At 49.2% G+C, this 24,415-nt stretch overlaps 2 protein-coding genes across 2 annotated transcripts in view; one reads left to right on the top strand and one right to left on the bottom strand.

Annotated features, from left to right (window-relative positions):
- The window catches only part of DIAPH1 (diaphanous related formin 1), a 108,891-nt gene extending 89,925 nt beyond the window's left edge, over positions 1 to 18,966 (top strand). Inside the window, 10 exon segments of the mRNA XM_043913037.1 lie at positions 1,724 to 1,822; positions 5,869 to 5,963; positions 6,284 to 6,385; positions 6,632 to 6,871; positions 6,990 to 7,119; positions 7,843 to 7,967; positions 8,535 to 8,699; positions 9,030 to 9,165; positions 11,011 to 11,097; positions 17,023 to 18,966. Of these exon segments, the coding sequence (XP_043768972.1) occupies positions 1,724 to 1,822; positions 5,869 to 5,963; positions 6,284 to 6,385; positions 6,632 to 6,871; positions 6,990 to 7,119; positions 7,843 to 7,967; positions 8,535 to 8,699; positions 9,030 to 9,165; positions 11,011 to 11,097; positions 17,023 to 17,180 (1,337 nt within the window). The 3' untranslated portion in view covers positions 17,181 to 18,966.
- A 1,979-nt stretch (positions 18,967 to 20,945) lies between these two features.
- The window catches only part of LOC122700799 (protocadherin gamma-A2-like), a 177,193-nt gene continuing 173,723 nt past the window's right edge, over positions 20,946 to 24,415 (bottom strand). Inside the window, exon 7 of the mRNA XM_043913845.1 lies at positions 20,946 to 22,932. Within this exon, the coding sequence (XP_043769780.1) occupies positions 22,706 to 22,932 (227 nt within the window). The 3' untranslated portion in view covers positions 20,946 to 22,705. The remainder of the gene's footprint in view (positions 22,933 to 24,415) is intronic.

Raw genomic sequence — 24,415 nt, 5'->3', positions numbered from 1 at the left:
ATTCATCCCCTCACCTAAACCCCCAGTTCTCTTCCCTACTTGGTTTTCTTTTCATAGCACTTATGACCACCTATGTACTGTTTTATCTATTAGCTGATTTATTGTCTGTTTCTCTTTGTTAGAATATAAGTTCCATGAAGGCAGGTGTTTTTCTGTATTTTGTTTTATTCCTGGTACCCAGAACAGAGCCTGGCACATATGGGTACTCAATAAGTCTTTATTTAAATAACTAATCTTCATCCATTTAGCATTTTTCCTTCTTCAGTTAGAACTATCAGGCCAAAGGATATGTTTTTTGTTAACAGTTCTTTGTATCATTTGCCATATAACTTTCTTTTTATTTGCTTTCTTTCCTATTTATTTATACCAGGTAATACTTTTCAGTGGTTTAAAACTCAAATAGTATAATAGGGTTTGTGTTGAATAGTATTCCTCCCATGTCCATAGTCAAGCACCCTACTCTTCTCCTCAGAAGCAATTAGCTTTGTCACCTTCTTGATACTCCTTACCAAGATAGTCCCATACAGCTTTCTGGAAAGTTGATAAAATATTTTACAAATTGTCTGTCCAGTCCTGTTTTCTTTCTATCTATTGCTCAGTCCTTCTCAGTGGGCAGTGTGCATCATTTTTGAGAGAATGTTACTAGCGAGCTGTCATGCTAGGTGCTGAGGGAGTGATACAGTGAAGAATTATTTTGCCCATGCTCTTGAAGTTCAAAATCCAAGTGGGGTGGGAAGGTATCCACACTTAAAAAGTAACACAGGATTTTAAAAGATCAAGATGCTACATGTGAAATATCATGAACATTGAATTATTAACTGTTGAATGAAATCTAAGTAACAAATACCAGGAAAATTAGCTCATCAATGCAGAGAGTGACTCCATCTATCAGGGAAGAATACATTGGCTTTGGATAATCTGAGAAGAGTATAGAAGAAGGAAAGGAGTGTATTATACCTTCTGTGTGTGTACAAACATGATATTGAAGATCTTACTATCAATATATTTTTATGCTGTATTTTCAAAGAAGAATAACAAAGTCCTTCTCTTGTGAAGGAGAGACTATATTTGCTTATGACAAAGTCAGTGAGAGGACTTGCTGTAAAGATGTATCAGATGCAGTGGGGATTCAGGGAGAAATCGTAACCATTTGGGGAAATCAAAAAAATGTTTATAGGGAATTCATGATCAAGACAGATCTTGAAAGAGAAGTAGTAATAGCACAAAAGGATAACGCTATGGAAGACTCTAGTACAGGGATTAGCAAACCATAACTCTTAAGCTGACCACTTGTTTTTGTAAATAAAATTTCACTGGAGACATAGTCATGCCCATTGGTTTATGTATTGTCTGTGACAGCTTTCCTGCTGTAGTGGCAGAGTTGAGCTGTTGAGATAGATCACAATAGTCTGCAAAGCCTAAAATACTCACTATTTAGTCTTCTACAGAATGTTTGCTGTTCCCTACAAGTAGATAGACTCTGGGTGGGAAAGTATTATTGCTAACTATTAAAGAAATGAAAATGGCATATTTATTACGGCTAGAGAGGGAAGTCAGTAATAGAAGATTGGGTGGTTAAAGAGGAGGTTAGCCTTGAGGAAATTTCATAGGAAGACCATTACTGATAGAGAAGTGAAGGGCCTCTCTAGGATGGGACAGTAGTTCCTTTAGGCATAGATGTGGCCTGTCCTTAATTATACTTTACTAATCTTTCTGTCACTAGCCAAGAAGGATCAGGAAGGTGGAGAAGAAAAGAAATCTCTGCAAAAGAAAAAAGTGAAAGAATTAAAGGTGTTGGATTCCAAGACAGCCCAGAATCTCTGTGAGTAACTCTGCGATCCTGGCAATTTGAAATGTGAAGTTCTTCTTCTGAGAGCCTAATTCTTGTGGATCCAGGATCTCTTGATATGAAACTTAATAATTCCTGCTATATACTTGGCATTGCATAGTAAATATCTGATATCTACTTCCTTCAATAGTACCGCATGGTTGTTAGTATCTAGTTTTATGGCAAGAAAATAAAGGCAATAGGACTTTAAGGAATTTGCCTCATCACATAGAATAAGAGACAGGTCTAAGAGTTAAGCCTCAGGTTTTATTTCAGAGCCCTTACTATTTCCATTGCATCCATAGAAAATCTAACAAAAATTTTCTACCCATCCTGTATTTCCTTCTTTCTCATTTTCTCTTAAGTATTTCCTTTATAGGTGGGTACTGGCATGACTTCAGTTAAATGTAAAATAACTTTGTGGTTTAGAATAAATAATGTAAATCCTGTGCTTTTCAGAGTAGGATCAGTAGCTTCAAAGAGTTCTGTTCTGAACTTGCTCCTTATAACTCTGCTTGCTGGCAAATTTCAGATCAAAACTCCTCTGCAGAGTTGTTATAGGTCGTATTCAATGATCAGGATGAATGTTCATTTTTTTTGTTCATTTTAACTGTCGATCTCCTGACTTTATGTTGAGTAATAAAGATTTGAATATTCATTCAACAAATATTTGAAGAGTCTGCCAGCTTTCAGGCTCTATTAGGAACATACTAGGCATGTGTTCCAGCAGCAGCAGGCATGTGTTCCAGAGATGAAAGGGTATGTATTCCATAAAACCCACTCACAGTGGGGTGACGTGGCTATTGTCTCCATTTTACCAAGTGAGAAAACTAAAGTTCAGATGTTACAACTTAGCCAGGGTCACACAGTTAACTTCTGGGTATGTGTCCTTGTTAAGTCAGTAATATAATGAAAATAGTAAGCTTTTACATCATTCTTGACTATATAATATTAGATCATTGACAACAAATATCACTAAGTAGTGTCTGTAGATAAGGCTTTTTATGGGAACTAAAGTGATGTGAGGTATAATAGCTGCTCTTCTCAGGATTATCTCTAGCAACATAAAAATGAGTAATTTTTATTTTAGAAAATGATAAAAGACTGTGGGTAGTACATTGTTATTTGCAGTTGAATGATATCAATATGGAAAACAAAATTCAGGAAGAGAATTGAGTTTAGGATGGTCTAGGAAGTATTATTTAGTGATTCAGTAATTATTAAATGCCTCTTATATGGCAGGGATGCAAAACTGAATAAGGTCATCCTCGTGAGCCATATGTCTGGTGGAGATGAAAAAATAAATATGGTAATAGCACGATTTGGTGCGTGCTGTGATGGAGGTGTGCCTAGATGATTATTAGAGCGCTGGGCAAGGGGGTGTCTGACCCAAGTGGGAGGAGTGCTGGAGGGAGCTCAGCCTTGAGGCCTTTCCAGATGACTTAAAGCTGCTAACAGCAGACTAAAGGAAGGGTGAGGTCTGGCTTGTTTCATTTCAGGCATAGGGATCAGCGTTGTGAAGGCACCGAGGCATGAGGTAACATTGTCCCAGTTCAGGAAGTACAGTAGCTGAGAACAGCTGAGTAAAGGCCGTATGTGGGGGAGTGGTGGTTGAAGTTTTCAAGAAATAGAGGCTAGATGATACAGACATCTTGGTAGGCTTAGGCTAAGAGGTATGTATTTTGTCCTGAAAACTATGGAAGTTATTGGATGGATTTTAATCAAAAAAGTGAGAGATACAGCCCTCTGTAATTTGGGGGAGGACTACTTCAGCAGTGATTTTGCGGCTGGATTGCTAGGGGAGGGGAGGATGTGTTATGTTATTGCTTCAAACTAGGTGAGAGGTGATCAGGGCTGAAACTGAAGTTGTAAGAATGGATATGAAGGCAGAAGATACTAAGAAGAGAGAATTAATGGAACTTAGTGATTGATAGAAAAGAGAAAGATGTTTTCTTGGGTTAAGATCTCTCTAAAGAGAGTGGTACCCTTTATTGAAGTAGAATCTGGTCCTGCTGGATTTTCCTGTCTTTTGTGGGAGAAGTGGTGGACGTGAAGGAGAGGCTTCAGGGTAGTGGGTAGAAATGATTGATTTAATTTTAGGACAGAATTTAAGATTCCTGTGGGACTCCTCCAGCAGTGTATTAGGCATTTGGGTATATCAGGCGGAAGGTCTGACTGGAGATATGAATTTAGGAGGATATCATATGAGTCAGAGTTAAAACCCTTAATTTGCTTTGAAGGTCATTAATATTGAGGAGGCAAGTAACAAAAAGGGGAGTCCTCAAAAAAACTGGAAAGGAGCAGCAAGGAAAATAGTCTGACACAGTCCTAAAAGTGGGAGTAGCAGTCGAGTAAAATCAGGATCTGGCATTAGGAAAGGCAGTGACCTAGGCAGGAATCATTTCAGTATAGCTTCAGTGGTACGAACAGAACTCTGGAATCCATTTGTATTTAAATCCTGGCTCCAGTCCTTAGTAGCAGTGTGACCTTGGACAGGTGCGTTAAGTTCTTAAGTGTTAGTTCCCTTTTCTGTCAAATGCGGCTAAAAATACAAACTTACACATTATTATAAATAGGGTTAAATGAGATCATATGTGTAGATTGTGTTTATGATACTAGGTCTTACATGGAATATGCAGTCAACAAATGATTGTCGTTTTTCCACTGACTTTGTGGGGACAGAAGAAGAGTTAATGAGAATGTGGAAGAGAGAATAGACTAGTGGTGTTTGTTCTGTTTGTTTTAGATAGAAAAGGCTTGATTATGTATACAGTTGTCCCTGACATCTGTGGGGTTCCAGGACCTCCAGCAATACCACAGTCCACAAGTACTCGAGTCCTTTGTATAAAACGGTGTGGAACAGTCTGCCCTCTGTATCCATGGATGCGGAACACTGTCTGTATATGCTGAAGGAAGAGGTTCTTAAGGCCGCCTGTGCTATTGAAACATGAGAAAAGGATGGGTGCATGGATATAGTTCTGCTAAACTTACAGAAGTGTCAGTGCATGTTTTCTTCTAGATGATTCGAAAATGGTCCTTACTCAAGCCTTTTCTAGTCTGGTTCCAGCTGAGAGCCCCAGTGCTCAGTTTGTAAGTGACATAAGAGAAAGCTTAGCAAGTAATTTGACCAGTACCTTCAGTTTTTCACATTAAAAAGAAGCAAGATCTTTTTAGAACAAATAAGTGGTGGGACATTTGGGAGAACAGGGCTATTTTTTATGGAGGAGCTGGCAAGAGAGCATGGGTTGGGGACACACAGAGGGTTCCTGCCATCATCAATGCCACTTCATAGAATCTGATCTGCGGTGTCCATCAGCCCAGGTGTAAGGGGAGAAAATGAGATGGCTAGATTAACCAGGGACTGGAAGGAGAAGGAAACCAGAGAATAAGAATTGTAGTAGTAATAGGGCAGGAGTGAAAGGGTAGGCCACAGGGTCTAGGTTAAACAGAGAAAGCCAACTATAACTGAGACATTCAGAGAAAATAGAATGGTCATCTCCTCGTGAGAGAATGCCTGCATGCAAGAGCACACTGATGAGGCTGAAGAGTCAATTTAGGAACTAGTAAGTGAGAGCTGGAAGGACGAGAAGTGTTTGTTAGGGTGTGGGATATGGCAGTTTAAAAATCAGAGTATTTCAAGGCAGTGGCAGCTCTGAGGATAGAGTCAGGGAATGAGGAACTAAAATAGAAGGGGGTGAATGTTTTTGATGTATATAGATAGATCAAAGATTTCCTGTGTGAGCAAAGACAAGGAGTCAGTCACAGTGTTTGTAGAATATGGTGCTTGGAATGGTGTGGCTGGTGTGTGAGTGATATAGATGTGGGGACTCGCACAGGGGAAAACTGGGAGGTGGGAACCTGAAACACTGGGCTCAGAAACTTGGATATTAACTAGACAGGCAGTGAGAAGCTGGCGGGGGTTTCTGATCGTGGCTTCAAGAGAGCACTCCTAGGAAAGTTGTCCAGCGTAGGTTTGTAGGATGGGCTGGAAGGTGGAAGAGACTGAGAAAAACATGTCTTTATATCTCATTTCCTGGCAGCAATCTTTTTGGGTTCCTTCCGCATGCCCTATCACGAGATTAAGAATGTCATCCTGGAGGTGAATGAGGCTGTTCTCACTGAGTCCATGATCCAGGTAAGGAGCAGGCTCATCCTGGCGCTGGCTCTCTGCATTGCTCAACACCAGTCTGTCTCCTGTCTGCTTAGACCATGAGGACTCTCTTAAGTATCATTGACTTAAAGAATGCTAGCTTTGGATGAGCTTCCATCCCTCTGGTGATCAAGTTATTTCTGGTATATTTTTCAAAAGTCCTGCTGTCTCACTGGCTGCCTCCCCAACCACCCGACCCCAGCCCATGTTTCCTTATTGGTCCTCCGGCAGAGTGAGGGCCTGGCAGGAGGCTCCCGTTGTCGGCTCACCCCCCTCTAACTGAGACAATCCCTTCTCTCTTTCAGAACCTCATTAAGCAGATGCCAGAGCCAGAGCAGTTAAAAATGCTTTCTGAACTGAAGGACGAATATGATGATTTGGCTGAGTCAGAGCAGTTTGGTGTGGTGGTGAGTGAGGCCTGTGGCTCAGGCTCTTCTCTGACCCCCTCCTCCGCAAGAGCGTTGGGACACTTGCTTACGGCCTCTTGTCCATTTTGAACCCATCTTTCTTTCTCCTCCCTACTCTGGAACTCAGATCCTGCTATAGGAGGCTTAGGCCTGTATCGTTTCCTTCCTCTTCTCTGTCTCTGCTGATTGTAGTGGACTGATCCTCTCCTGTCTGCTGACTGTAGTGAAATGTTTGTCTCTCCTCAGATGGGTGCAGTACCCCGCCTGCGGCCTCGCCTCAACGCCATCCTCTTCAAGCTGCAGTTCGGGGAGCAGGTGGAGAACATCAAGCCCGAGATCGTCTCGGTGACTGCCGCGTGTGAGGAACTGCGAAAGAGCGAGAACTTCTCCAGCCTCCTGGAGTTAACCTTGCTTGTCGGAAACTTTATGAATGCTGGCTCCAGGAATGCTGGTGCTTTTGGCTTCAACATCAGCTTCCTTTGTAAGGTGAGCGGGACGATGGGAGGGAGGCCAAGGCCTCCAGGAGCCCAGTATGGCAGACTGCTGTTGGCCTGAGGTGGCCTTGGGTGTCAGGACTCACCCTCTTCCCCCTTTCTCCCCCAAGCTTCGAGACACCAAGTCCACAGATCAGAAGATGACGTTGTTGCACTTCTTGGCTGAGTTGTGTGAGAATGACCATCCTGAGGTCCTGAAGTTCCCAGACGAGCTTGCCCACGTGGAGAAAGCCAGCCGAGGTGAGGCAGATTGGGGTGAAGTTAGAAGGGGGTTCCAAGCCCCAGAAATCTCTGCTCAGGGCAGGGAAAGAAGAGTCAATCTAGATTTTAGATCATTTTCAGTTTAGACAGTTATAAGTGGGAATGGGAGGATACCGGTGTGGTGTCTAAGCCACAGGGAAGAATATGGGGCAGAAGAGAAAGTAGGAAAGCTCCATGTGCGAAAGTGGGAAGCACTCTTCCCCTTCCTAGGGAAACATCAGAAAACAACTGGAAGAAAGGTAGGTATTTGTAGTTTAAGTCAGCAGTTTCTCTTATTCAGAAAGCATAGACTGGAATAAGCAAAACCAGGCCTCACTATTCTGGGACTAGGCAAAGAAAAAGCAGCATTTTGTAGAAATGGGAACAGATTTCTGCCCTCCCCCTGTATTTCTGTGTATGTCTCCTTCCTCTCAAACCCTGTTCTCTAAAATAAATGAGAACAAGATCTTGAGGGATTTCATAGATTCTTGTTAAATTAAATGAAGCCTCTCTTCTCTTCTTAGTATTGTACAGCTTATGAAGGTTGGAGGTTTAATCATCAAGTAATTTTAGTTTCACTGGAAAAATGTGTGAAACAATAGGAGAGTACATGAGAGAACTAAAATAAATAAGTACAGACCATAGCTGTGCCCTGAAGGACAGAGTAGGGTCTTGAGGCTGGAGGTGGTGAGCTCTTGCTGTCTGTTTGTGTGTCTACTTTAGTTTCTGCTGAAAACTTGCAAAAGAACCTAGATCAGATGAAGAAACAGATTTCCGACGTGGAACGTGATATTCAGAATTTCCCAGCTGCCACAGATGAGAAAGACAAGTTTGTTGAAAAAATGACCATATCCTTTCCTGAAAGGAGGGAGTTGCCACCTATGAAAAGAAAGAGCTTCCCATGGGGGGACAACAGGATAAACTGATGGTATACAATTCTTCTTCTTTAGAAAATGTCTAAGTACAGAGTTCTGAAAGCACTCTCATTGTTGTGGTTTGCATCAAGCCTTGCAGTTAAGTCTCCTTTGAGACCTTTCCCCCTGCCCCATCACACACACAACATATCCCATCCCCCCTCCTCTTCCCAAAGATAACTACTGCCACTGGACTTCTGATTTGCAACCTGATGAATTTATTTTAATGAAAACTGCATTGTATTTCCTTAGCATTTAATATGTTTTGGCCCCGTTTCCACAGCAGTAGATGCAGAATAGTCTCCTTTCTGAATTGCCAGCCCCTGTTCTGTAGGAATACCATAGTCAGTGGTGTACTCTTTCCGTCTCTGGGTTTTGCTAATATGAACAGCGCTGTGTTACACACCCATGTGCACAGATCCCAGTACGCACGTGTGAGTGTCCCCAGGGCTGGAGAAGCGGGTCTGCTTCCTGGTGTTGGTTCTTGACTTGCTGCCGCACAGCTTTGTGAAGGATGCACAGGAACAGTACAACAAGCTGCGGCTGATGCACTCTAACATGGAGACGCTCTACAAGGAGCTGGGCGAGTACTTCCTCTTTGACCCCAAGAAGGTGTCTGTGGAAGAATTCTTCATGGATTTGCACAACTTTAAGAATATGTTTGTGGTAAGCAGGGATGGCTTTCCCTGGTGGCTCAGTGGTGAGTTCAGTCCCTGGGTCGGGAAGATCCCCTGCAGAAGGGAATGGCAACCCACTTTAGTATTCTTGTGTGGGAAATCCCATGGACAGAAGAGCCTGACCAGCCTACAGTCCATGTGATCAGAAGAGGCGGACACGACTGAATGACTGAAAAGCAGCAGTAGCCAGCAGGGCAGCCTGCGAAGTGGAGCCTCTGTCCACCTTTCTCACTTGCCACTGGGTTCATGTTGGTTGGTGGTGGGTGTGCACATGTGTGAGTGCATTCATGCCCATGTGTTCACTCCTCTCTCCCCCCAGCAAGCTGTCAAGGAGAACCAGAAGCGGCGGGAGACAGAGGAGAAGATGCGGCGAGCAAAACTGGCCAAGGAGAAGGCAGAGAAGGAGCGGTTGGAGAAGCAGCAGAAGAGAGAGCAACTCATAGACATGAATGCTGGTGAGAAGCAAAGGGCCGCTGGGCTGAGACAGGATCAGTTGGAAGGCTGCTCTGTCTAGAATCTAGAGGCCAGAGGACAGCTCATGTCAGAGCACAACTCCTGGCAGATGCTGTTGGCAGCCTTCTACCTCTACGATCCTGATGCTGGACTTTAACCCTGACTCTGAACACCCACGCTCCAGTGCTCCACTCTGTCTTTTCCTCCTTTGCTGTTTCTGCACGATGTCTCGTCTCTGCAGTGACTTAGTGTTGCTGTAATATGTATTCTTGCCTTCTGCTTGTCCAAAAATCTCCCCGTCCGGTTTTCATACCCTCTACTACATGTTGTGCTTTTTTCCTCAGATTGTTTTCCTGGCCCTGCGCCTGTCTTTCAATGGTTTGTCTTCCCTTTCTGCTTATTTCACTCTGTTGTGTCCCCAGCACCTTCGCACGGCTGTATCCACCTATCAGACTGTGAATGGACTGGACTTCTGGAACGGGGCAGGGGAGCTGGCCACCCCTTCTTTCTTCAGCGGACTTTGTATTTCGCTCTCAGAAGCATGTCTTTGCTGAAACATATGGCCTCAATTACTGGCCCTCTGTTTCCTGTTTCTGCTTCTTTCCTGCTGCCGACTCCCTGCGCTCTCTGGCTGCTCTCTCTGTGGGCAGCGGAAATCCAGCATCTATTACATGGCCCTGAGCTGATGCCACCCGTCTTGACCCCGAGGGGCTACGAGCCATCTAAGTAAAGAGGTTTTCTGGGCTGCTGGGTCTGGCAAGTCAGTGCTGTGCTGAGCACAAGGGGCGAGGGGCCCCAGGGACTTGACTTTGGCCACTCCTGTTGTGGTATGCTTAGGGACCTGAAGCACCCTGCATTTTTGTCTTTTCTCTATATTTTTTTGGGAAGCAGTTCCCCTGCCCTTACTCCAGTTGTGTGTAAGCCACAGACTGCTCTAGTAATTAAACCAGCTCACGTGAGGTATCCTTCACCTTTCCCCCCTTCTCCTCAAGCCTTTAGGATTTGTGTCTAGTTATTGTTTAGGGTGTAATAGGGAAAGGTGGAGTCCAGCTGATTCGTGGGATGAAGTCTGCGCACAGTCGTCAGTCACCACAGGGGAGCCTGCCCTGGTCCACGTCCCCAGGGCAAATAAATGAGGCTGGAATGTAGGTCAGCTGCACTGGTGGCATTCAGCCAGCAGGTGGCGCTGGGAGCAGTGAGCCCAGCTTTACTGCTGGCAGTCTGCTGGCTCCTAGGGATTTCAGTTTAAGATTTCACCACCCTTAGCTGTTGCCATGGAAACAGAGCCGAGCTGGAATAAGGATTCTACATTAACTCTTTGTATTCCAAACAGCAGCTCCTCTTAGAATCTGAGCTGACTTCAGGAAGGTGTAGCCACTGGGGGCGGTACTTAAGTGAAATGCACTCTTGAGAGGTGGTCTCTCCTCAACCCTGCTCTGAAACTGGAACCAGGCTTTCCGTGAGGGGTTTATGTAGGATAAAGAGAGTGACCTAGTTCCTTATTAACTTCATAATCCCAGTCTCTGTACTCACCCCAGTCTTGGAGTCGGGCAATTCTCTGTGCTGGTTTTGATGGGGATGGGAAGGGAGGCGGCACTGCAGGAAAATTATCCAGGGTCTGCAGTGACTGGTAGCCAATGAAACCTAATGTTTTAACCATTTGCAAGCAGACACAAGTAAACATGGACTGTGAAACCTGAGATTGAGCCCACTGTGTGCTGAGCCCCCAGAAACGGTGGACGAGGGCAAGCTATACATACAGTGGAAATGCATTTTTTTGTGTGGGGCCCAACCCATGGATGCTGCTCAGGCTGAAGAGCTTACATCTCCATCTTTGTTCACGACAGAGGGTGATGAGACGGGTGTGATGGACAGTCTTCTGGAAGCCCTGCAGTCAGGCGCAGCATTCCGACGGAAGAGAGGACCCCGTCAGGGTAAGTCAGCAAATGGAGCCCAGCCTGGGTGCTGAAGGAAGGCGGTGAGGCCTCTCTGCTCCTGCTCATTTTAGGCTAAAGAGCAGGCGATGATGTTCTGAGGGTTTAGAAACTTCCCCACAATGTCCCTGCACATAGAGTGGATTATCCAGTCCTCTTCTAATTGTTAGAAAGGACTGACATGGAGAACTAGGACTTGCGGGACTGACAACAGATACTACATTTGGTTATTCTTACACTTCTCTTCATTCTTGAGGCAGAAATGTAGGATAAGCAAACCATTGTGCAAGACACAGATTTGGGTAGGCATCTGGGTACATGAATAAAAAGTTGATATAAATTCAAAACCGTACATTAGATATAGGAATACACGGAAAATAAGTGTCCTTACTCTCAACTTCACAAACAGAAGAAACAGAGGATAATAGTATAGAATCCTATAGAGAGAAGGCTGGGTGTCATTCTCTCTAGATGTGTTAAATAAGGATGTGGAAGAGCATCTTAACTGAAGCTCATGCTGTGTCTGAGAACCTCCTTTTTTCCCGAGGGGTAGTCAGGCTGCACCGCACTCACCTTCCCTGTCTACCACCCCCCTCGGCTGCCTTTCGGAAGATTTAAGTGGATTACGTTGAGCCAGAGCCTCTAAGAATAATTATGGGGATAGGACAAATGATCCAGGCATTAGTGTTCGGAAGGATCAACAGATAAATCGCCTTTGAGCAAAGTGTATAGTGGGCAGAGACTGTTCCAGAAGAAGCTAGGTCCAGAGCTCCTCCTCATAACCTGCACTGCACACTCTGGTGAAGGCCCTTTGGGACTGGGAATGTGGGCTTCCTTCCTAGGTTGAAGGGTGGGCATTACAGAAAAGATGGCCTTAAGCTTTGTTCCCTATTCCCTGGCTGGCGTTCTGTAGGCCTGTGTGATAGGAACTTCACTTTGAGGCTGTTGTACAGGTAAGTTGTGTGGTTTGCTTTGGCCACTGCTGTGCTATTAACAGGGGCAGCTGTAGGACCTGTAGCACCTACCTCAGCCTGTAAAGAGGACCTTACGATCAAGGGTATGGAGTGTGCTCGCCCCACACAGTGTCCTGGCCGAAACACTGTGGATCACTATGAGAATGCCTGCCTGTTTCTGCCAATATGCTGAATACCCAGAGGGAAATTCCCTTCTGAGGGCTCTTCTGTATGACTTCAAAACCTTCCCTAAACAGAAGAATGTCTAGTTATAACTCTTACCTGTTTCTTGGCATCCTCTGAGTACAGAGAGGTGAGTATGGTGGGTTTAGATCTTCTGAGATGTATGTTTAGTCTTATAGATCTGGATGTGGGTAAAGTATGAAGCTAGTAGTATTTTTTGTGTTTAGTCTTGTGACATTGTTTCCTCCCCACCATGTACGGTGATGTGGCCTGACAGTAAGCGTTTCTAGATAAACAAAAACACCACCTCTCCCTGTTTTCCTCCATCCTGTTAGCTAACTGCCAGCCTTCATCAGACTTGAGGTGGGGAATTCCCTTTTCATCTTCTTCCTGTGGAACTAAACCAGAATCCCAGATGCTTCCTGAACACAGGGAACCAGCCATCAGTGGCGTCCCTCTCCTGGGGACGCCCCATCGCCCGCTTCTTCCCAGGCAGGGAACCAGGACTTATAGGCCGGAGCAGCAGGGGTTTTGGTAAGACCTAACCTGTCAGCAGAGGACTTGAATCAGTTGAAGTCCTGTTTCCCAGTGCAAAAAGGAGTAGGAGGAGACTTAGGTGAAAAGGAGAACTACATACTTTTAGAACTGGCTCCATCCTTATCTTTCTGGGCTCTGGGGTCATATACACACTGAACATATCTGGGGGAATCTCCCAGGGGAAACATTTCTCATTACTCTGATAACCCCTTAGACATTGGCACATTCACTTCTGAGTAAGTGGCTTGGCGCCATGAAACAGAAGGCCAGGCAGCACAATACAGCACCAAGAGCACAGGTCTAGATGGGGTCAGAGGACCCAATGTCAGATCTAACTGATGCTGTCTAGATTACTCAAGACAAGTTTCTGGGACTCAGCTGCTTCATGTCTAAGATGAGAGTTGGGTTAAGAGGAGAAAAGAAAGGTTGGCCCCAGAAGGCCATACTGTAAAACTGTAAAGGCTCTGGTGACTGTGGGTTTCCCTGGGTGGCTATGGGACGTAGCTGGTTCACCCTTTGCTTGGCTGTCTCTGACTATTGCTGCCAACTGGCTGCTCTGAGCCAGAAAACCAGAGTGCTATCACACAGGTCTGCCTCACGGCCCTCCTCAATCCCAGAGAGGCAGCTGTCCATAGTCAAAGACACTGGCTTCTGCCCTAGGATTTAAAGGAATGTTTAAAAAAAATCTTCTGGTCTCTGGAGACCTGAGGGAGTGACCAGTGTACAGAGACCCATTGAGGAGCTGGAAGAGGAGAGTGACTATCAGGGCTGGTTCATTAAAAGTGACATGTAAACTGCTGTGATCTGCAGGGCGTGGGAGAACAATGCTGTGAGTGTCAGGGGGAAGAATCCATGTGATTGTATTACAGCAGATATTTCAGGCTGTATGAGTCAGCTTGTGGTTTTAATGACTCAACTTTATCTCCATGTCTGAATTGTGGCTTCTTATATACAGACCATCTGCTCACTGGGATAAAAGTGAAGGAAAGAAAGAAATTCATCTCCGTCTCCCTTTCTTTCCCCCTGCCACTTCCCAGCTTCCTGCTAAGCTTCCCCTACATGGATAGAACCTTATCCTTGGGACCAGCTCTAAAGACCTCCAGTGTTTAGCAGCTCACCTTCTCTTAGGTAACAGGGCTTGAAACCCAGATAAGGTCTTGCCAGGATCTGCTGATAGAGCCAGAACCAGACCCTGCTTTTATGAATCCAGGTCCAAGACTCTTTCCACAAGGCCTGTGTGAGGAGCAGGAAATGATGGTGAGCCCTCTGTGTGGGCCAGAACTACTCTTACAAACATTCTCCGTCTGCCAAGGAGAGCCCTGGATGTGGTGAAATTGGTTCAGGGAAGTTTCCAATGTCCACATGTCTAGAGAACTTAAGAGTGTTTCCTCTTACCACCACTTATATCTCCCTCCACTTCTGTATTAATAAAAATAGGACAGGAATTATAGTTAGGACTATTTTAGACAGTAATGAGTTCTTCAGGGTGGTAATGATGGCCGCATCTGTCCTAGTTTCCTCTTCCCTAAGGAAGCTCGTTAACAAGAGTACTTCCTTCATAGTAGTAGTTCCTAGCCTGTGTTTTATAAATACCTTTTTCCAAATCATTAACCTTTTTCTAATTCATCTATGCCTGATTTTGCTCGTGTTTTTTATCTGGCTCGGCCCTAACGTGGGAATCTGGCCTCAGAGAGCTTTGACCAGTGTCTCAACATTAGGGCTCCCTGGTCCCACAGAAACAAAATATGCTTATGCTTCTGTGGCTACTTTTAAATAAGTCTCAACAAGTCCCCAGGTTAGGGAAGGGCTTGGAGAAGCCATCTGCTGGAGGCTCAGGCTGCGGCCCTGAAGCCAGGGTGGCGGCCAGGATTCCTTGATCCTTTCCCAGTTCCCACAGGAGTTTTCTGTTTCTTACCTTAGGCCACATCAGGTATCCCTAGTATAACCCACTTTCTAGGCTTAAAAGGGAAATTTTGGTCTTTCTTGATTTCCCTCTACTCCATTTTTATGAATCTAATGCGTCAGCAGTTTTTTTAATCTAGAAGAATATAGAGACATGCTTGACTAGGTACAGACTGGTATCTTCTTAGTTCAGAGGAAGAAATTGGGTTTCTTCCTGGCACAGGAAGGTCTGCCGTGAGGCAGACCTGTGTGATAGCACTCTGGTTTTCTGGCTCAGAGAAACAGCTGAAGATACTTCCCACTTGAATTCTGACTTTGCCTATGTTGTCCAAGATGAATGCTCCTGTAGCTCCTTTTCCCTGGGTCCAAAGTCAGGAAGTAGTATTTTAACATGTACTTAGCCCTTGAGTCACATACACACAAATATAATTGGAATATTTTCTCAAGTACTGGTGACTGAATTCAAAGGATCAGCCACCACCTTTCTGGACATGAGAAGTAGGGTCCTAGAGGAGGGAGTATTTCAAAAAAGAGCAAAAACCAAGCAGGTCTGAAGCAGATTTTGCTGGACACAGGAGACCATCCCAGTCGCACTCCTATGGGCCCCTTCCTTCCCTCGTCAGTCCCTGAGGCAGCATCACAAGGGCTGTGAAATCCTGTAGTCTCTGCTCCCACTGTACCTGCCAGCAGGCTCTTCACTGGTCTTTCTCCTCTTAGACAATCCCAGTCCCTGGGAGGAGGAGGAGGAGGAGACCTATAAATTGGTAACCCGTGGGCATGCCGTGTGCTCCCTCTTACCTGGGTGTAGGCTCTGGGTCACACTTCTGCAGAGGCCGACAGCCCTGGGGAAAGCCTGGACCCCCTGACCCTGTTTGGCTTCTGTCCCACCTCAGGCTTTTTGCTGGTCCCAGGAAGGCAGGGTGGACGCTTGCTTCACTGGCTCTTCAGGACCTCTTCCTTGCTGCCCGCACCCGCCGCTGCCCTGTCCTGCACTCAAGTGTGGCCTTCTGTCCTCTGTCTGCTTCTTCAAGGTGTAGGCACTGCTTTCTCCACCCAGCTTTCCTGTGACCCAGAAGCTGGGTTTTTTGTTATTTTAATTGATGTATCAGTCACATTCCTAAAATTCACCCTTTTATACAGTTGTGGTTTCAGTATACTCACAAGGTTGTACAGCCATCACCACTAATTCCAGAATATTTCATCACCCCCAGAAAAGACCCCATGCCCATTAGCAGTCACACCCCTTTATCTCCTCCCCCAGGCCCTTGAGACCACAAATCTAGTGTCTCTGGATTTGCCCGTTCTAGACATTTCATAGAAAATGGAATTACAGCATCTGTGGCCTTTGTCTCTGGCTTCTTTGGCCCCAGGCAGGCTGCTCTTCGTGCCCTGCAGTCTCTCTGGGCTGCTCAGAGGCGCGGGAAGCGGCAGATAGCAGGAGACAGGCTTGGTCCCAAGGATCGGCTTTCCGCTTGAGGATACCAGGACCAGGAATGTGGATTCTACGAATTAATGAGAGTCTTGGGGACAACTCCCAGCAGTTAGGACAGGAACTCTTGGAGGGACTAGGTCTTCTTTTCCTATTAGGGTGGCCACTGAAGCTTCACTAGCCCTTAGCCTGTCGGGCTGAGGTCTCTTTGTAGGGTTCTTCCTGGCCTCCCCAACATACCTTTCCTCACCCTTCCCCCTTCACACACCCACACACACTGCATACCTGCCCTTGGCCTTTGGATCACCACTGCTGCCCTTGAAGAGGTAGACAGGAGCTCTCTGTGTGGGCATGGCCCAAGGGAGGGAGGGTTGGTGAACACAGGTGGGGTGGCCCCATGTGATGACAGTGAGTGGCTGCTGCTCCTCTTTGCAGAAGCCCCTCTGGCCGCTTGTGGAAGGCCTTCCCTGCACTGGGCTGACTACAGTGATTTTGGCCTAGGAGCTTCCTGAGGACTGCCAAGAAAACAAAATACTACTACTATTTACTAAGCTTGAGTCTGTTCACATCCAATGACTCTCCAATGAGAAAACAGATTTTTGAGTACTTCTCTACCTGCTGATACTTGAGCCCCACTCTGTCTGCAGAGCTGTGTTTACACTCTTGGCCTGCTTGTCACAAAGGAATGTGAGAGCCAGACTTGGTCTCCCTGCTTGCACCGCGCTCTGCCCCCACTCCTACCCCCCACAAAGGTATCTCCCATGTGTCCTTGGCTCTCTTCCCCTCCTTTACAAGAAGGGCCTCTGAACTGACCTGGGCCAATGCGTGTGCATGGCTTCTGGCCGAGTATCTGCCGTAGAGATGGAGAGGGATTGGAAACTGGCCTTCTGTGGACAAGATGGCTCGTGTCTTCTGTTGCAGGCGTCAGGAAGGCAGCGTGTGCAGCCACATCCCAGCTAGTCTCAGAGCTGACCAAGGAGGATGCCATGACCTGTGTTCCCGCCAAGATGCCTAAGAAGAGCGAGGAAGTCCCCACCATCCTTGAGGAGACCGCAGAGTTGCTTGGCCGTGCAAGCTAAGCCAGGTCCTGGGGCCATGGCAGCTCCTCGGTGGAGCCCCAGACTGTCCCGCCTGCAGCATGTGCCTGAAGGGTTGCAGAGGTGTCCTCTGCGGTGGCTGCTCCCATCACCCTGAACCCACCTTACTCTCCGGCATGCTGCTCTCTGCCCATCGCACACAGCTTCAGCTGCCTGGAGGCCAGAAGGAAAGGGCAGTGTGGGACCCGAGCCCAACCGGGGCGGTCCTGGCTCTTGTTACCAAAGCAGGCTCTGTGTTTGCTGCCTTAACCCCAAGTGTCTCCACTGTTCTCTGGGGCCTCATCTCAGTCAAGGCCCACCTGCTTTCTCAGCCCCTGCCTCTCCAGTGGGCTTTGCCTAGGTCAATCGTGCTGGGTTTGTGCTTTTCTCTTGTGTTTTCTCTGGTCCTGAGAGCAGCATGGGCTTAGGAACCTCTGGGCTCCATCCCCCCAGCTCTGCTCTGCCTGCCCCGGCTCCTGTTGTCTATTACTGGTGGGGAGGCACCGGGAGGTGCTTCCAAGGAAGTGGGAGCAGATCCCCCTCCTACCCCACCATTTGAGAAATACCTCCCCAGACAAGGAGGACCTAGACCACTTTTACCTGTCCTGCTGTGGCCTAGGCCAGGGCCTGGGGGCGGGCGGGCCGGGTGGGGTGGAGCCACCCCCAGCCTGCTGCCATGCTGTGCGCCCTGGCCTCTCTCGACCCTCCCTCTATACCAGCCCCTGGCGGCTGAGCCACGGGCCCTCCTCACGCCCTCCCCAGAGCTTTGGTCTCATCTGAAAGTGTGGGCTGTACTGTGACCATCCCCACACCTTACCCTCTGTCTCCAAGGAAAGGGGAGGTAGAGCCTCCTGGTTGACAAATTGTTTTGCAAATGGATCTATTTTTATATGAATTTTTTTTTTTTTTTAAGAAAAATAACCCTTTCCCCTTTCCCCTCCATAATGTAAGAGGCTTTGATGGCAGGTTCCAGAGTCCCTGGGATTTCTCACCACAAGCCTCAGTTCTGAGCAAGCCCCCTGGACCTCCACTCAGCCCTTAAGCCTCTGGGCCCTCGATGCCAGTGCAGACTCTCACCCCCAGCATCTGACTCGGGGGCCAGAGGCGGCTCTTCTCTGGTTGAGCTGGACCAGGCCTAAGAGTAATAGGAGCTCTCAAACGACAAAGAGTTTTTATAAATTTAATATATTTATCAAGCCAAATGTGCAGATGCTAACTGGACGCTCTGGAGAAGTGGGCCCAGGGACGCCCCACGCCTGTTCTCTCTTCAGCAGTGGGAAGGCCACATGCTTTGGTGGCCACAGCCACAGGAAGCTCAGATTCTCTGGCTAAAGGTAACACTTTGCCCTCCTGTGCTCCTCTCAGCTTCCCACCCCAGGTAGGGGGCGAGAATGGCACTGGCAAGGCCTGGCCCCAAAGTATAGTTCTTAGAGCAAGGGGAGCTTAGGAGACCTCAGGCGCCTCCAGGGAGGCCTTGAGGTTGGGCAGAAGGGTTCTGGTTGCTAGAGCCTGTGTGCAAAGGGGCACCGGCAGCCCCCCTGAGCTAGTGCTGGGAAGACTATGGTGGGGGGAACCTGCTACTCCCCTCAGTCCCCTCCTCCCTGCTGACATCTGGGGCTTTGACCCTTTCTTTTTTAATCTACTTTTGCTAAGATGCATTTAATAATAATAATTAAAAAAAAAGGGACAAAATGCAAACCTGTTTCCCTCACCTTTTGGGCTTCTGGGATGTCATCACCTCCAGTTTGTTGGGTTTGTTTCCAACTGTTAATAAAGCATTGAAACAGCCTTCCAGCTTCCTTTGTGAATTTCTGCACTCTTTTCACTGTCATCCAGGCTTCTCCCCAGTTGTCCTGCCTCAAGCCTGTGACTGACTTGACAAATCATCAGAAGGGTGGCGGCACCTTCGTGTGCTGGCTGGGTGCAGGGCTGGTTGCCTCTGTAAGGGAGTGGGGCCCCAGTTCAGCCCCTACCCTTCTGTATTGCTGCCTGTTAGCTCAGAACCCTTTTCTGGGACCCCACCCCCACCTCCCCATAACCCCAGGCTTCATCTGCAGTTTCCTGGCAGTACCTGGGCCTGTCTTGCTAAGGGAACCCTGTGACTGCATTTCTCCCACGTTCCCCTCCCTCTGGACACACTTGGTGGCCACAGACCACCATCCCGGCTAGGGCTTACCTTGGGGTGGAAACCTGAGCCCGCCCAGCAGAGGTCAACAGACAGACGTCTTGATACTCAGACTTGTTTGAGCACACTGTGGCCTGAACAAAGAAACCTTACAGACCAGACCCAGGATAGACAAGGAGGGGCTTGGAGAGGACAGGAGGCCATTTGGGCAGCTCTGCAACTAAAAGTGTCATTAAGTAGCCCTGGAGCCTGGGCAGCTACCTCTCCAGGATGGCTGGGGATGTGGAGGTGGGTTCTCTGCGTCCTTCCTCCCTACCCCCGGAGGCTGTACACTTCTGGCTTAGGCTGCACAGGCACACGTACCAATCAGGCGACCAACCACAGCTGCTCACACGCTCTGCTCTGCCAGTCTTCTGCCGTGCCTGGAATAGAACCCAGGCGACCGACACCCCGCCCTCTGCAGCCTGGCCCTCAGAAACAACACCCTGTTCCATCTCAGCGGCCGCGCACACCACCCTTCCTCCCACGCAAGAAGGCCGCCCCCAGCAGCTTATGTGGAAGGCTCGGTTTCCATGACAACGGACTTCAGGCGCTGGCGCTGGCAAACGTTTGACCGGCTCCAGGAGAGAACACAGGATGTGCAGAGACAGCCACCCCCCCCCCCCCGCGACCCCTGCCGCTGGGCATGCCCTTACCCTCACCGACCCCCCTCTGATAACCCTAGTGGGTCTTTTCTATCTTTCCGCCCCTTCTGGCCTTTCCTCCCACTCTGTAGCCTGCAGCTTTGGCGGCAGCAACCTCCAATTCCTCCTTCCTTGGAAGCGGCGGGAGGTGGGCTAGACCAGTAGTGAAAGCGCCGAGAGAGGAAGGAGGGAGGCCGGGAGGCCGTTTGGTCTGCGGGTAATCCGATGTCCGGCGTGCCCTCTGTCCCCTGGCCCCCCCCCCCCCCCCCCCCCCCGCCTTTCCTGCACACACGCAAGGAAGCGGCGAACCCTGCGTTTCCATGGCTTTGCTACAGAGAGGCAACCTAGAACGTGAATTCCAGATGGGAAAACAGGCGCAAGCTGTAGACTGGGCCTCGGCATTCCCTCCCTCCCACCCTCGCGGCATTCCCAAGCCCCCTGAGGTGGGGGGAGGGGCGGGGTGGAAGAGGGCTGGCAAAGGAGAGTCCACCCTCCTCCCGCCCGCGAAGCTGGGAGGGCGCTCAGGGTGGTCACTTGAGCAGGGAAGGGGCGGAACTCAGGAAGCGTCCACAGCCCCCCTCCAGCTCTGTGTTCAGCCCGCGTCGCCCCCTCGCATGAGTCTGCTCTTCTGCCTGGAGACAGCGGCAGACAGACGACTGCGCACTGCCACGTCGCGCTCAGAAATCCCTCCTCCACTGCGGACCCGCAAGCCGATTACACACACAGTGTACAGTCCCACAGGCACCATTACGGTCAATCGGACACCGATTATATGTGCACAATCGTGCTGCGCGCATACACAGCCGCATTTAACAATTATACAGAGATACTCAGGCAGTGACACAAAACCGAGACAGCCCAATCATCGCCTCCCGATCCCGCTCTTCCAGCGTACTCTGAGCTCATCACTTCATCCATAGACGCCAGGAGCCCCCATCTCTTACACAGAAACAGCCAACCTTTCAGAAGAAACCTTTTAATTTTTCAAAGAAAAAAAGCCATATAAATATTAGAGTATAAAACTTGCGTGAGACACAGGAAGGGGGTGGGGTCGGGAGCTACGTGACTATGCAAAGAGAAGCGCTTAGAGGAGTCAGTACGCGGGAAGGGGGCGCCGCAGCGCGTGGACACAGCACAACACAGCACGGGCCGCCGCGGGCGGGCTCGGAGACAGACGGCTGCGCGGAGCCCGCCGCCCGCTCGCCATCACGGAAAGATACGCCGCACTATACACTATTGGTTATTCTACACCAGCCGGAAGAGGGAGGGGGTTTCTATACTAAGTAAGGGCTGGGATGGGGTTCTCGAGAAGCCCCGCTGGGTGAGCGGGACAGGGGGCAGAGGGGTGAGCAGAGGAAGGTCTATGCACAAGGAGGCACTGGGGGACTTTAACCAGGCTCTGGCCACGAGGGGGCGGACTGGGGGCCTGGGCAGTGGCCTTCACAGAGAAGGAATGGCACCTGCAAGGTGAAGGGCTGGGGCCGCTGGGGCAGGGGGTGCCCTGTGGAGAAGCCCTGATCTCAGGCTGACACTTTCTGTCCACTTGGTCCCTCCTCTAGCTCCCTTCCTTCCCAACCCAGGGACCAAAAATAGCCGAGCGGGCCCCTCCCTCCCTATTGGGGCCACACGAATCCTTCCACCAGCACCTCTGGAGTACCCAGCACCCACAGAGGCCCCTCTGACCTCTCCAGGGGACCTGTCCTAATCCTGCTCAGAGCTGCCTTGGACCACAAGGCCAGTTCAAACCCACCGGTGCTGGAAGCTCAGCCCACCGCTGGCTGCCAGGCTGCCCTGTTACATGAAAGATGAGGGTCCAGCCTGGGGCATGGCTTCCGGCTGGAACCTGGGGATCTGGTCGGTACCCTGGGGCATACAGAGCCTCCTACAAGACCCTGTTAACTAACGGGATCAAGCTTTGTCCACCCCCCATCCACACCCACACCCTTCTTTATCTTAGCACCCCACACTGTCTCAGAACATGCAGTGGGGTCTCTGGTTTGGGGAGGGGGAAGTCACAGCATGCAGTGGGAACATCAAATGATGACAAACAGAACAGAACAAAAGACTGGTCCCCAGGGTGTTGGGAAGAGGCATGGTAGCAAAATGCCCTCCCTAAATCCAGCAAGCATCAGTACCATGGGAATGGTGACCATGTCTCCCAAAAACTTGAGCTTGGTCTCAGGTTCTGGAAGGAAATGAAGGGACTGGCACCAAACCATGCTTTTGGGGGAAGTTTGAGAATTGAAGGAGAGGTCAAGAAGTCATGATGCCCTTCCAACTCTTCAGAACTATGAGCCTTTTTAGGTCACCAGGTACCTCAACACCCCAACCACCTTAAGAAAGAGAAGAGTGGGCTGGGGTGGGGAGGGCAGGAGGGAGGTAGGGGATGGGCCTGATTGAATTTGGAAGATGGAGGAGTTCAGCTGTAACTGAAGGGGGTGTGATAAATGGTGTCTACACGAACCCCACTACCCCCATGGGCACAGCAAGTGATTGGATGGGGGTTCCCAACAGAACTCCCTTTGCATATTCAATCCCTTGGGGGCAGAGAGGGGGGTGTTGACCTGGCACTTGTTTCCATTTCCCAAGGGGAGCATGGCCTGGGCCCCTACCAGTTTCCTGGGGGTGAGCCCTGAAATCCGAGGCTTGGGCACAGGTAGGGAGAGGCTGGACTGGTTGGGGAGGGAGGCTGCCCTGTGGCTCTGGGCCTGGCCTCCACGTTACTTCTTTTCCTTCTTGCCCGACTTCTTCTTGTTGCCATTGCCTCCTGCCGGGGCCTTGCCATCACGCTTGCCAGCTGCGTTGGTCAGAGTGGCGTTGCTGCCAGGGATGTAGACATTCTGGCGGTAGTCGGGCACATGCTGCAGGGTGAACTGGGGCCCGTAGCGGGCACTCAAGCCCATGGTGCCGGCACCCCCTCCCAGGGTGGAGCTCCCATCAGCGGCTTCTGCAGAGACAAGGGAAGGTCAGGGGCTAAACCTCAGGGTCCCCAAGTCCCTCTCTTATAGCACCAGCAGGGAGAGCACTGGACGCGCCATCCTGACCCACAAGGGTAGAGCTGAGAAGCTCCAGAGTGACCACCTAGGTTTGTTTCCTAGTTCTTTTCCTACTAGCCAAGTCTACCTTAACCTCCCTAAGTCTCCTCAGATTTCTGAATTGCAAAATGAGGATAATAATGGTACTTACCTCCTCTGGTTTGGTGAAGGCTAACCAGGATTACAAGCACCTTGTAACCAAGATTACATATATCAAGCACCTAGAATAGTGCCCGCTGCCTGGTAAGGGCGTCAAACACGCTAGCCGTCATCTCTCTCCAGGCTGAGACTTGGCTCTTGAGACCCTGCCCCAGCCTTTCTCCGGGCAGCCTCTCTGGTCTCCATGCTTGGCCCCCGTGGTTCCTGCAGGTTCCTAGCCTGTTTCACCCAGTGCAAAGCACAGAGTGGGCACCGAGTCATTCTGTTTTGAGGGGTGGGGGCTCTTCCAGGGATTCATTTCAGAACAGCAATCGATGCCGACTCTGTGCCAGGGACCTTGCTAGATGCTACATGTGCATGATGGCATCTAACCTGCATGCAACACTCCAGGGAGGTGTGTGCTAGTACCCTGCTATAGAGATGAGAGAAGTCAGGGTCAGAGGAGGTAAAAGATTTGCCCAAGGCCACACCAGCCAGGACAGGGGAGAGCAAGGGTGAGGCCTAAGTACATCCTAGGTGTAGCTGTAGGGTATGGTCACCACCAGCAGAGGCCTGGACCTCATCACTACTCTGAGGGTGAAGAAGGGGAGAGGCTGAGAAGATGACGACTGACCGCAGGACCAGCTGTTTTAGGTCCAATGTGGGCCCAGGCTCACAATGTCAGAGTAGGTGACATCACAGAGCCTGCAGCCCAGCTTCCTGCTCTGCACAAGGAGAAACTGGGGTCCAAAGGACTGCAAGTTCCGGCCCTGGCTCAGCATCATCTGGGAGCTTGACAGAATCACAGACTCTCAGAATCTGCATTTGAACACCATATCCAGGTGACATGTGGCTGCAGGTGATGTGTGGCACATTGAAGGGAGAGAAATACAGAAGACCCTACTTGTCACTGAGGTTTTGTGAGGATTCCAGGAAAAAGTGCTTCACCCAGTGCCTGGGCACTCGGAGAGAGCTCACTAAAGGTTTGCTGTTGCCAAAATCACCCTCGCCCTCATCACTGTCACCGTCACCATACCCTGTGTCACTGCTGCTCCCCTCCACGCCCCCTACCTCCAGGGGGTTTAAAAAAAAAAAGAACAACATGGGGTTTTGATGACTCTGCTGAGTTCAGGAGGGCTCCTGTTGGAGTCCTCTGGCAGCTAGAGAGTTAAAGCCCCAGAAATGCTCAGCCCAGACCCCCCAGTCCAGCAGAAGGGCTCCCCCGACCTGGCCTCCTTCTACCCCCACCCTAGACCC

The sequence above is a fragment of the Cervus elaphus genome, chromosome 9, assembly GCF_910594005.1.
Source record: "Cervus elaphus chromosome 9, mCerEla1.1, whole genome shotgun sequence".
NCBI lineage: Eukaryota > Metazoa > Chordata > Mammalia > Artiodactyla > Cervidae > Cervus > Cervus elaphus.
This window is presented reverse-complemented; position numbering and strand designations above follow the sequence as displayed.